This window comes from Microcebus murinus, chromosome 17 (assembly GCF_040939455.1).
Source record: "Microcebus murinus isolate Inina chromosome 17, M.murinus_Inina_mat1.0, whole genome shotgun sequence".
NCBI lineage: Eukaryota > Metazoa > Chordata > Mammalia > Primates > Cheirogaleidae > Microcebus > Microcebus murinus.
Window position 1 is genome coordinate 26,113,450 of NC_134120.1, and position 13,337 is coordinate 26,126,786.

Here is a 13,337-nt window from a genome sequence, read left to right on the forward strand (position 1 = left end):
TTTATTTTGTTGTTTCAACTTTTTAAAGTGCTGTGGACAATTAATTAATGATGTGCAAATGAGTTGGAGATCCCCAAATTTAAAAACATGAAGTTAAGGGCTAATGCAGTGTTTCCCCAACTCCTCTGCCCATCAGAAGCACCTGTGGGGATGTTGTTGAAAACACCCCCTCCCAGACCCCCTGAGCTGGAATCTCTGTGGGAGGAAGGGGGAGGGGGTGGGGATGAAGCTGAATTTTCTAATGATCATCCCATGTGACTCTGACCATCGGGAAAGTTCAGGATCCACTGGAATAATACAAGGCGAAGCCTGAGGAAATGGTCGAGTTCTACAAAATGCTAGTTGTTATTGCTACTTGACCTTGATCCTGTCGCGCAGGACTTCAGCACAGCTGGCTCCTCCCCCACACCTGCCCCCTAAGTCCCACTGGCCCCGACTGCTCCCCCTCCTCCCACATTGTCCTCCCGTCTCTTCTGGCCTTCTCTCCCATCCCCTGCCCCATCTGCCCCACACCTGGTGATGTCTGTCTTCTCTGACCCCTCGATTATATGCCATCTTGTATTATGCTGAGACTTATTGCCTATTAGTCTTCTCTCCCTCAGTTAGATGGGAGGCTCTATGAGGGGAGGACAGCTTAGGGGTTGCTCTGCACCTCCCTCAGAGGGAGTGTTTCCAGAAGGATCTACAGTCAAACGGAGCCTGATGCTGTGAGGAGGAGCAGTTCAATTCTGCAAAGACAGCCAGTGACCTGCTCACAGTTGATACCCAGGAGACTTGGTCTGGCTGGTAGGATAAGGTTGGCTGGTCACTCAGGTAAAGACCTCTGCACCTGTGTGCCCGACACATCTTGCCAAGAACCTCGCTCCCCTCCCCGCAGAGAGGGACCCACCTGTCCTGGCTCAAGATGAGGGCAGTTAAGGTTGAGGCCACTGTCCCCAGGCCCCCAGCAATGGTCCACCAGGGGTTCTGGATCAGGAGCCCGATGAAGATGATGAGCCCGCTGAGAGGGTTGTTGACAAACATCACCTGCGCAGCACCCCTCAGGACCCAGTTTGTGAACTGGAGGGCCAGGTGCTTATCTGGAAGAGACAGAGAGCCATCAGCGGGTCCAGCCCGTGCTGCCCTGCTGACCACTGGTTGGCATGGCAACCAAGGCAAACAGGGATGTGCAAGCCAGGACATTTCCCCTCCTTCAGCCTGTGGGGGGGGGGTTGGAGTGGGAAGGGCATACTGGCACCCAGCCCAAGTCTCCGAGTGGCCCAGCAATCACTCTGCAGTGGGTGGCAGTTTTTGCCATGTAGACAGTGGCGCCATGCTGAGACCAATTTAACGCTGTTCCAGACATCAGCTTGGTTGGCGAGGAAGCCCCAGAAGCATTCCAAGGGAAATTTATTGGTCCACAAGAAGGGGTAGAGAGGGAAGGAAACTCTTTTTTGTAGTGCTGGATGACAGTTGAGGGCTGGCATCTGAGTAGCAGAGAAAGTGGACTAAAGAAAAGAAGCTCGCAAGAAATCGTTATAGCCCAGCTGTGAAAATCAGTATTGAATCAGAGCCCGGAGGAAGCCAGGTGTGGGAGAGGGGACAGATATTCTGCCTCTCTGGTTTCCAGGACAACCTGGGGGGGGGGCAGGGGTGCAAGTGGGAGCGGGGAGGGTGCGGTGTTGGTTGCAGCATTTAGTGCGGGAAGAAGTTAAAAGGAAAGAACCCTGAGACTTGGGGAAGGGCAATGCCAATATTTTCTTGGCACATAATAGGTGCATAATAAATGGCTGTGGAACAAGTGAAGGAATGGCCATTCAGCTGGCTTGGGAAATGGCTGACGCGCTGCTAATGGGGAGGTCTTATATCTATTTCACGGAGGCGTGAACAAATTGCAAAGAACTAAAATCAGTGAGATGTGTTGAATTCTGAAACCGTGCTAGTTCTAGGGCAGTAGGGTGACACCCACCAGAGCCAGCCCAGGGCTGCAGCCCCCCAGCTGCGGGAGCCTTCACGGCGCATGTGTGAGGGAGCGGCTTCTTCCATCCAAACTAGAGGGCCGACTGTGCCCCAGCCTGGCAGGCTGCCTCTCCCGGGGCACTTGCCTACCTTCCAGCCAGCTGCTGTACTCCTTCATGTCGCCCGTGAGGTAGCCCACCGCCTGGGAGAGGCTGATGCCACACTGGCCTGCAGAGCCGGGACGGGCCACGCCACTTTCTCTCCGTTTACTCCTTTCAACGGGCTTTTCGATTTTCACAATGTGGCTGTCTTCATTGGATGACCGGAGATCCTTTTAGGAGAAGCCATACGAGACAAATAACACACCTTTCTGAGAGCAGAGGCATTTGGGGGCAGAGGGGCTGTCAGATTTTTTCATAAAAATGAAGAATCATGAGACAGAATCATGAGACGCCCATCGTCTGATGCTGTGCGGAGTGCCCCGTGCCCCCTACTGCACGTGCTTCAGGGCAGGGTTTCTTAGCCTTTTGTGTCATGGGTCCCTTTGGGTGGGCTTTTTTTCCAGAATAAAATTTTTAAATGCAAAAATAAAATAAATAGGGTTACAAAACAAACCAATCATACTGAAACGTTGTGGACAAAATACTAAAAAGAAAAAAAATCATGAGCTATGTGTATGTGTGGCAGATCCAGTGTCTATTATAATTTCAAGGAAGTGATGAGTGAACACATGAAACCTCCTCGGCCCAAGTCAGGACAGCTCTGCAGGGCCGTCCCAGCCGTCTGTGTCCCTCTGCACTGTGGCGGTGGCCAGCCAGTCTGCCTCCGTGCTTCTGTGTGTGGAGAACGCCAATGGCCCGCGTGTCAGCAAAGGCCTCGCCATTGGAGACAACAGCGTGACTCGAGGGGGCAGGCTTAAAGGGGAAGATTCTGGAGATGGGTTGGAAGACTGGTGTGTGAGTGAGTGTATTCTCTCCCTGTCCTTGACAAAGTGTCTCACGCAGAGCCACATTTCTTACTGAAGGCCAAGTAAGACCCTTCCTGGCGTCACCGTGTACTGACTGGGGGCTGTCGCACTTCCTCTGTGTAACAAGCCCATCAGGAAGCCGGGAAGGCAGCATCTTCCGTCTTCTCCCGTCCTCCCCTCCCCCTCCCTGGGAGGGCCATTCCTCACCTTTTCTTCAGGCATCTCCAGGAGGGGCAGAGCCGGGTGCGTGTCCTGGGGGCTTGAGGGCCAGCTGGGGCTGGTCAGCTCTGTCTCGTAGAGTTTGTACCTGCTGGAAAGAGGCTCTGGCAGGAGAGGGCTGCTGTGGCTGTCAGACATCTCCTTCAGGGGGTGGCCGCTCATCTATCGGAGCCTGGTGAGCGGGAAAGGGAAAGGACGAGTGAGCCGGGATGGGGCCGGAGGGACGTGGCTGAGGCTGGGCTGAGCCCTCGGGAGCATGAGGTCCGTCCCGGGGTGCAGCAGTGACTCACACAGGACCTCCTGTTCTTGCAGCTTGTGCTGCCACAGGGGCCGGGGCCATTCCTCAACCCACGTGACCCTTACCCTTCCAAATCCTCCCAATCCCCCAAGTCCATTTGTGCTGTGAAGGTTTCCCTGACCACTTTGAAGTCTCTCTTCTTTTTCTGATCACTGAAATATTTTTCCTCCTTTCCTATTGCCCTCTGTACCATCTTATTGTTGTAGTTAGGGGTGCATGGTTTTCCCCTTTGTAAACACATAGATCCGGTGCTGACTGGGGGCTAAGAGTAGCCCCTCTTCTGAATTGCTCTGGAGACTCTATTGCTTGCACTTGACCTCCAGCCCTTCTCTCCCCTCTGTCGTCGGTGCCCTCGGCTGCCTCCCTGTCCTTCCCCAGGAGCATGTGAAGCTCTGGCATGTTCTCCTGGGAGCCGTGTGCGTCCAGGCTGAGGCCCTTCCCTGCCACATGGGTCTTCCCTTCACCACCAGGCCCAGGGCTTATGCTTTTGCAGCGTCCTGTGCCCGAGGTCCCTAGTGTCCTGGTTTTGTTTGGCTGCCACTGCTAGTGCTGGACTCTCTCCTGCCCATTCAGGCAGCTCAGCCCTTCTTCTTTGGCCTCTTCCAGTTCAGTTATGTCTTTATTTCCTGTATTGTTTGTTTGACATGTGGCTTTGGAGCTGCACACAGTCTCCTCTCAATGTGGTCTAGAGTTTTCCCTGTTGCTCCTCGCTGTGTACCCTGAGTTGCAGGACACTTTCTTGGGAAAGTGGTGGCAGATCCCTAACACGCACGGGTGCTACCATTCTGACACCCACCATGGCAGTCACTGCACAAGGATTGGATTAATAGATTCAGTTGTCTACTTCACACTTGCACATGGATGTTCCAGAAGTAGCTTAAAGTTAATACGCTGAAATGACTCATAATGTTGCCTTCCCAAATCCTGTCCTCCCTCCCAAGCACCCACCCCAGAAAAGTCCTTTCCCCTCCCAGTCTGCTCCTTCAGAAAACTCAGGAGTCAGACTCCCTTCTCCTTCTCTCTCTAAATCCAATGACTCTGTCTCTAAAATATACCTTCATGACACTGTCACCAGTTAGCTACCATCACCTCTTGCCACTTCTCCAATGCCTCTCATTTAGACATCCCCACTTTTTCTCAGATTTCTCCTCCAAGTCATGCTCTGCAGGGCAGAGTTACCATACTAACATCCAAATGCACTCCTGTCGGTGGATTAAAACCCTTCAACGATTTCAGATGAAAAAGCACATCTTTAACATGGTACACAAGGCTCGGCGTTTGCTGGGCTCCCCTCATGCTTTAGCTGGTCCTGCAATTCTCTTGCCCTGTGACTCTGGGCTCCACACTGACCTCCTTGCAGTGCCTAGCAGGTGCTGAGCGCTCTTCAGCTCAGGGCCTCTGCTGCTGCTGGTCTAGTGGCCGGAGGGCCTCCCCTGGCTCTCCCCGGTCAGCCCCTACTTGTCCACTGGGCTTCATCTCCATCATCACTTGCTAGAGAAGCCTTCCCAGACCTCGCCCCCTCCAATGTTCTTTTGTCACGTACTCTCATGGGACTCAGTATTTTTCCTTTTAGCATATTTGTATATTTATTTGTATAGTTTCTATCTTTCTACCAGAACTTAAGATTCATGAGGACAGTGACCTCCTCTGTTCTGTCTACTGCTGGATCCTCAGTTCCTAGCACAGTGCCTGGCATGTAGTTGGAGTTCAGTAAATAAATATTTGAGGAAGGAAGGAAGGGACGGAGGGACGGAGGGAGGGAGAAAGGGATTGTAACCAAAGCTACAGTGACTGCCAGATGGGGAACACTTCCTTGGAGAACTTTACAAATCCCTATGGGTCTCAGGAGTCTCCAGTAGTTTAAGAACAGTGTGGGGTCACCCATCAGCCCTGCATTTGCAGGAGGCAGAACCCCTTGCTGTGTCTAGCACCTGTCTTCACCCAGGAGGAGCTCATTAAGCCACAGCTAATTTTGGGGTGGGTCTGCAAACATCATTCAGGTCCAGCCAACTCTGATACTGCTATCGCTTTAGAACCGGTGCCTTTTTCTCTATTCTGACTCTGTAGGTGGAGTTCCAGTAAGAAGTGGGGACACAACACAAGTGGGCATGCTGGAAAGGTTTAGAAGCCTGAAATCCAACAAGCCTGAGAACCTGTCCCTCTCTAGTGCACTTTCTCCCTCTGGTGGCCAAGAGGTGATATAGCATCCCTGGACCATTAGTAAAAATTTCCCTCCAAGCCAACCATATGAAAAAGTAAGTGGGCACAACTGGATATCTAGACACATGGTCTGCATGACACCACATGTGTGGATGAACTAGAAATGTTCTGGAAAGACCTTGTGTTAAATTAAGTGGCTGTGAAATCTATTAAAAGCCTAGCTGAAAAATGATAATGATAAAGGCTTTTATTCTAAACATATTTCATTGGATCCAAGATGTTACCACCGATCAGATATATCATTATTTTATATATCAGCAAGAAAGAAGAAAATGCTGCCAATCATAATTTTAATATGCATTCTGATTTCAAAAATGTTAAAATATGAAAACAATGTAGATCATATAATACAGAAAATATAGTTGTTTTTTCTAAGTAACGGGGCTCAGGTGTATACGTAGGAATTGAGAATAAATATGTTTAGGAATTATTTTCTATCTACAAAACTTCACACATTTTAATATTTCTTTTGGTTAACAAATGTATATACATTAGGAGCCTTTTAATAACAAGGAATGTTACCTTTTAAATTTCTATATTTGTGTCACCCAGAAGAAAGCCTGACACCTAATAATCCCTTGATAAATGTTTAATGAATTAAGAAATGAATGATTGCACAAGGGAAGGATGCTCTGGGAGTGCTTTCCTAAAAAGTACTTTCTCCAATGCCTTTGAGTGCCTCTGACATGCAGATAACATTCCCATTTACAGAGAAATCAAGGCCTAGAAAGCAAAATAGGAATTGATTTATATATGGATAATTCTCTTCACTTTCGAAAGCAAGCTCATCTCGCTGTGATTTCTATGCGTATAGGATGCAAAGACCCAGAAAGCAATCAGCTTGGTGCAGACTCTAGGTTAGACCCAACTCCCGCCCTGGGCTCCTCTGTTACTCCACTGGTCTTGTGAGGGCCCAACTGGGCCATGCAGAGCAGGTGTCTGGCCCTCAAGGTCTGGGCATGGGCCCTCAGGCCAGCGGTCTGTTTCTCAAGCCCACGTGTCTATCCTCAGCAGGAACGACCGGCTTGCCTCTCCTCTAGAGAACACAGCCTTCCTCTGCCACGGGAATGTTTACCCTGTTAAAATGGAGTTGTTCTGGCTTTGGCTTTGGGGCAGGGCTAAGAAGTGCAGCAGCAACAGCCTTGTGAAGAGAAGGTTGCCGCGTCTGGGAAGAGCGGGCTGCGGGGCTGAGCAGCTGCACCTTCATTCTCCGCTCTGCCGCTCGGCAGGGCTGCGTGGGCCTCCCTGCTTCCCTCCCCGAAGGGCATCGTAGGACTCCCGGGGCAGTGAAACTGCTGACTTGGTTCCTGGCACATAGTAGGCGCTCAGTGATTTCAGTTTTCCCCTTTTCTCGTGCTCCCACACGGAAGGGAGAGATGGCCAGGGCAGCCAGCTGAAGGACAAGCTGGCTGTCCTGAAACAGGATGCCTTTCAAAAGTTTCCATAAGGCGTCGCCACTTGTTAGGACTGGATGTGAAATCCCTGCCCGAGCCACGTCCCCGCTCCCGCCTCGGAGCCCGTTCCCAGCTCAGCTCAGCGCCAGTCCATTAAACCTGCTTCCAAGAACACATAATGATCTGCTTGGCGCGCTCGGGCTCTCCCGGCTGCCCACACCTCCTCTTCTCCCTCAGAAATAGGGACAGGGAGGGCTGTTTGGATCAGCCCCCATGGCTTTCCAAAAAGCCAGGCCTCGAATGTCTGGCAAGCGGCTCCTAAAACAACCAGCTCTTCCAGGCTCTCTGCAAGAACTGTCCTTGTTGGGTACCAACTGTGCGCCCCTGGGCCACCCCGGAAGGATCAGGGCTGGAAGGCCCAGGCCTTGCCTGGAAAGAGCTCACGTTTGGGTGGCAGGGGACAGCAGGGAACAGGCACTGTGTCCTGGGGAGGAAGTGCTTGGGCAACTTGGAGTACACAGAGCAGCTGCCCTGCCCTCCCAGCATTGGGGAGACGACAGGGCTCAACTTTCACGTAGGGACTTGGCTGAGCAGGCAAGAGAGAAGCACACGCTCCAGGCCAAAGAAATGTCTGAGAAAATACTTGGTTTGGGCCAGGAAGTTTCAGTGCGGATCCTGTTGGAGCATGGGAGAGATGTCAGCAGGCAATCAAAGACCAAACGAAGGCGTCAGAGCCAGACAGTGAGGAGTCCTTGGTCCCTAGGTTTGGACTCAAGTTCTTCCAATGTTTAGAAAATGCAGCTCCTGCTCTATTGTACTAATTTTGAATTTTTTATCTTGACTCTTTTCTCTTAAAGACTATCCATTCCAAGTGAGGATGCAGGAACATGCCAATTCCCAATGGAAAAGAGCTGAGCCCTTCTAGAATGTTTCTGCTGCCATGGGTGGGAAGGGGCCCATGCTTGGAGGGGTTTCTTGGACTGTGGGTGTGAATTAGTGCAGAGTCAAACCTGTCTCTTGCCCCATGGTCCCTTGGGTTTAAGTATAGCAGTGGGCTGGTCATCTGGGGGTGAATCTCAAATGGCCTCACTTATGTCATCTTCTAACCAACTGAGTTATTGAGATCACAGCAGCTCTGGAGAAGGAAAAGTGATTAGCAGGTTCTCCAAAATATTTGTTGAATTGATTAATTTTGCCCAAGACCTCAAAATTGATGCAAGGAGAATTTCTATAAATGTCTACCGCCTTAGGACTGGAAGGATTGTTCCTTGCCCTCTCTCCAATGAGGAAGGAGTCCATCCTCTTGTATGTCTGACAGATGGAGATCTAGCTTCTGTTGGCTGGGGTCCCACTACCCCATGAAGCAGGCTGTTCTTGTCGTGAACAGCTCTGCTTGCTGGAAGCCCTTGTATCTACGGAGCTGACATGAACTCCCTGGAGCTGTGCCCCTGGCTGGTTCCAGTTCTGTCCATCAAGTCTGCACAGGACACGTGGACTCCCTTCCCACCCAAGAGCACTTCAGAGAGTGATCCTAAGTCTTTCTTTATCTAGGGCAGCTCTTTTGATTTCCCTTTAGCTTGGCTCCTCCGACAAGGCCCCAGACCCTCTGCCATTGTGCCACCAGGATCACAGTGACAGGATCACAGTGACAGCATCACTGTGAATGGAGCTTTCTGAGTCCGGCCGTGTCCCTGGGGGCAGGGGCTATGCCAATGCCTTAGCCGGGGAATGCTGCTGGAAGTGAGAAGTCAGGTGTGTGGGGCTGGGTGGACGTTTGGTAAAGCTGCTAGAATGGGGACTGACTAGCCCCCTGCTGGTGGGTCACTCTCCAGGGAGGTCAGGGAGGGAATGAATCCAGGAGAGGCCTGGTGGCTAGGAGGATAGGGCAGGTAAACAGGCCAGCAGCTGGGCTAAGGTGAGAGTGCCTTGCTCAGGGCTGGGTTGCGTAAGAGGTTGGCCGAGTGCTGTCTTTTATTAGGGGCGGCTCAGAGCTATTCTTGGCAGCTTCAGCCCACCAAGGCTGATCTGGGCCCAGAGGAGCCTGACTCACTGGGGCCATGGGTCAGGCTGGGTGGGGCAGGAGTCAGAGGCAGCATAATTTCCTCTGGGCCATCTGAGACTGTCTGAGGTTAGAGACGGCCGGTGGCCAGCAGGCCTGGGGCTCTATCTCTGTGGTTTCTCCCGCAGGCCAGGACTGGGGTGCTACAGCGGAGACTCTAACCACAGCCTGGCATGGGGCTGGGAGGAGCCTGCAGGGGCTCCGCTGGGGGTGAAGAGGAGCTGCCTTTGATGCTCCTGCTCAGAGACTAGCTTGTGCCTGGAAGGACCTTGCAGGAGCTCGCCACGCCCTTCTCACTTGACACTTTAAAGTGGGCTGACACTTTGATGTTGTATATATTGAGCCCCTGCTCACTGCATCCTATCAACAGCAATAGCTGAGCCTTCAGGCTTTCCTTCAAGGCCCTCTGTCCACATCGGCCCTTTCTCCTTTTGGGCCAGGCCCTCCCCAACCCAGGTCGGCTTCTAGCTGATATCCCTGACTTCAGGCACCCCAGTCCCTCTCCACCTTGCCACTGGTGATGGATAAATTATCTTAAAATACTAATTCATCATGCCACTGCTCAAAACACTTCCCAGGTGCTCCATGTCTGAGTTCTTTGCTCCTTGAACTGGGCACGTTTCCTCCCGGGAATGAAACTCTGCATCCAATGCCCAGGGTGCAGAGAAGCTCATTTTTCTGGAATGCTAATTGGACTGGTTGTGAAATAATATAGAATAATAATTGCATATTTAAGCAAATATGGCTTATAAAAGAGTCAAATGCAACCCCTTCTGTTTTAAAATAAAAATTTCTGGGAAGAAATTTGAGTCTGCAGGGGGCTGCTGTGCTCCCAGACCACCTAGGGGTAATGTGTCCATTCTCCCATCAGCTCGGGACCCTTAGGGGGAGAAGTTACGATGCTCTGAAGATAACATCTATTCTCCATCCCCCACAGTTCTACCCGGGTGGTTCCACCTGTGCCGAAGCCTGACTGCAGCTTCTCTGTAGCATGGGTCCCCGATCTAGGCAGGCAGCTCCTCTGGTTTCATGGCTTCCTCCAGCCTGGTTCTGCATGCCCGAATATTGCACTCCTTTCCCCACTCAGATCCTGCTCACGCCCCGGCTCTGTCATCAGCAGGGTGCCTTCCTGGCCTCCCATGGGCACCCTGACTTTTCCTTGGGCCCATGTGGTCTCTCTCAGTCACACGCATGCATGCACACTCACACACACTACGAGCTACCCCAAGGTGACTTTGCATGGTGGTCAATTTTAGTGCTATGGAACAGAAGTGGTATCATGGAGACAGATGACCTGGATTTAAATCCTGGCTCCCCCACCTACTAGCTGTGCATCCTTCAGGAAGCCCTATAACCTCTCTGTGCCTTGGTTTGCTCATCCCATCCGTGACATGAGGACAATACCAGAGTCCACCTCTTAGGGTTGTTTTAGAAGAAATAATGAACACAAGTTGCTTAGTGCAGTGCCTGACACGTAAGAAGTAGCCAGTAAGCATTAGTGGCTTTAATCGTTCGTGCTTGCTTTGCTGTTTATGTATTTATGTGAGTGTGGCTGAGTATCTTGGGGGCTGGCATCCAAGAAGGCTTTTAGCATATGACTGCCGAATGAATGAATGATGTGGAGCTAAGGGCATTTCGCTTTGTGTGTTTCTGGCTAACTAAACACGCGCATCCATGATCATGGCCAGAAGTGGGCGCGGGCATTGGGGCGGGGAGTGTCAGTGTTGCTCTGCATGGTCTGAAGACTTGAACTTGCCCTGGTGGAATGTCACGGGCATGTTAGATTCTGAGCAGCTGAGTTACTTGCCTTGCCAGCCCACAGATCTGGCTTCATCCTCACCCTTCCCCACGGAGGTCCGGGCAGTCCTCTCTCTTGGCCCTGGGCCGGGAGGGAGGCATATCTCAGAGTGACCGACTGCCTGTAAATGGAGGCTGGCAGCGTCAGGACCAGCCTGAGAGCTCGTCATCGGTCCTCTGTTGAGGCCTTGGCTCTCTGTCATTGCTGTCTATGTACGTGTCTCATGTCTCCTGGACACATGGGAGCCCCGTAAGGGCAGATTCCTTGTCTTCCTTGTAGTACAGTCTCTTGCCCACAGTAGCTGCTCAATAAACATTTGATGAATGAGCAAAGTATTCACTGGAGATTGTGAACTGCAAATTCTACAAATTCTGTGTTGTTTTGAACCATCATACACACACTATTTCATGTTACAAAGCACTTTCCTTCCTCTACCTGCATTGGTTTACTCAGACGATCCCATGATTGGAAGAGAGAGGCAGATGGTGCTCTTCTGCTCATTTGGCAGGCCCAGAGAAGTGAGGGCACCTGCCTGGAGTCACACAGCAAGTTGATGTAGGATCTGGGACTGACCCAATGCCCAGGGTCCCAATGCCCAGACCTGGGCTCTTTGTGCAATAGCATCACCCACCCCCTTTGCATGGGGCCCTGGACTCTTCCCTGAGGATGTCCCTCTCTTTCTTGCAGTGACCATGGGCAAGTAGTTTAAGCTTTTGGTGTTTGGATTGAATATATACAAGCACACATCTCCCTTCAGGCACTGCACTGTGGTATGAAGCTGGGTCTTCCTGTGTACGAGCTGGGGTGGTGTGCAGCCCCTCTGCTTCCTTTCAGCAGGGATACCCTTCCTCCGCACTTGACCTCCTTAAGGACATAGTCTGCCACGTCCTTTAGGCCCTTGAGCCATTCCCTTCATTTTAAACTTTGATCCATTTTTCCTGCACAGATGTTTATTTTCTAAAAACAGCACCCATTTGGAGTGGGGAGGAAGGGCTGCCCCTGGAGGATGTGGAAATTGGGTCAGATCCCAGCAGGTGTTGTCTCAAGAGCTTCTTACTCAGGTAAAACTCAGAGTCAGATGACTGTTAAAGGTATTCTTGGTGGGAAAATGGGCAACTTGCAGACAGAACCGAAGTGGGCGGTGTGTAGAATGGGATGAAGGTAGTGTTGGCTGGGGGTAGGGGAGGAACTTAATGGGCTGGTGCTAAATCCTAGGTCATTCTTAGGGGCCACCTGGGCTGAGCTCTCCTGGTGTAGCATGGGGCGTGCCCATCTTCTGTTCCATGGCATGGTGCTTCCCAGCAGGACAGAACGTGCTTAGGAGCCCCGGAAGTCAGTGGCTTTTCCCCAGTAAACCTTCAGTCCTTCAACTCTGGCCTCACATCACACGTTTTCTGCACGCGATGAGCCTGAGCCACCCTTTGATCCTGGCTTGGTGGGAGACCAACGGGCGAAGAGTGGGCGATGCTGCCACTTTGCTGGTGATCAGTGGGCACTTGGGGAGACCGGAGTCAGAGCAAACAGACCCCCAGGTGAAAGGAGACCATCAAGGGGTGTGTGTGGCCCCACTACACCAACCTGGAATTCAGTGCAGTGATGGGATTACGGAGCTTTATGAAGTCCCCCACTCCCCAAGTATATCTCCCACCAGCCTGCCCACGAGAGCTGATACCCCCCGTGAGAGGAGCGCTCTTTCCAGTTCAGTTATAGTCTCACTTCTAGCATGCCTTCTCCTTCCCCTTTCAGCCAAACCAGAGTGCTCTTTCCTTTAAGTCCTGAGAGCAGAGACCCTCAGCCTTGACAGCACAGGGTCATCTTCATCCAGGGAGCTTTAAAAAACACTGACAGCCCTTACTCCCTGCTCCAAATTGGTACTGTTTTTAGAAAATAAACATCTGTGCAGGAAAAATGGATCAAGGCTTAAAAGGAAGGGGGTGGTTCAAGGGCCTAAAGGATGTGGCAGACTGTGCCCTTAAGGAGGTCAAGTGCAGGAGAAGTGTATGGCCGGGGCATTGGAAGTTTTAAAAGCTCCCCAGGTGGTGTTAACATGCAGCAGGGTTGAGAACTCCTGACCCAGTATGTTCTCGCTGCACCAGGTGAGAGGGAGCTCAGATTTACCTGGGAGCTTGCCAGAAAAGCAGCCTCCCAGCCCCATGCCCAGAGCACAGCCTGCATCGGAACAGACACCTGGGTGGTTTTTCTGTTCCCTCGGGTCTGAGCACAGGTTTCTCAGAGGTGTAACTGGGCAGTGGTGGGGGGTGTAGACAGCTATGGGAAGGGGGTGGCGGATGGTGGGAGAGGGCCTGGAAACTATCTTCACTTATTTCAGAATTTTTGGTGAGTGGTGAAGGCATTCAGTAAACGAGCAAAATCAGATTAGGTCTAGCAATGGCAAAACCAAACCAAAACAAAAGCTAGATTTATGACTTCAATTAAACACCGTT

The 13,337-nt window shown here is 51.5% G+C and overlaps 1 protein-coding gene across 1 annotated transcript in view; it reads right to left on the reverse strand.

Annotated features, from left to right (window-relative positions):
- The window catches only part of SLC14A2 (solute carrier family 14 member 2), a 42,864-nt gene extending 39,582 nt beyond the window's left edge, over positions 1 to 3,282 (reverse strand). The window contains exons 1-3 of the mRNA XM_012790307.2: positions 3,113 to 3,282; positions 2,089 to 2,269; positions 890 to 1,079 (exon numbers count right to left, since the gene is read on the reverse strand). Coding sequence (XP_012645761.2) covers positions 890 to 1,079; positions 2,089 to 2,269; positions 3,113 to 3,262 — 521 coding nt within the window. The 5' untranslated portion in view covers positions 3,263 to 3,282. The remainder of the gene's footprint in view (positions 1 to 889; positions 1,080 to 2,088; positions 2,270 to 3,112) is intronic.
- Positions 3,283 to 13,337: the final 10,055 nt, after the last annotated feature.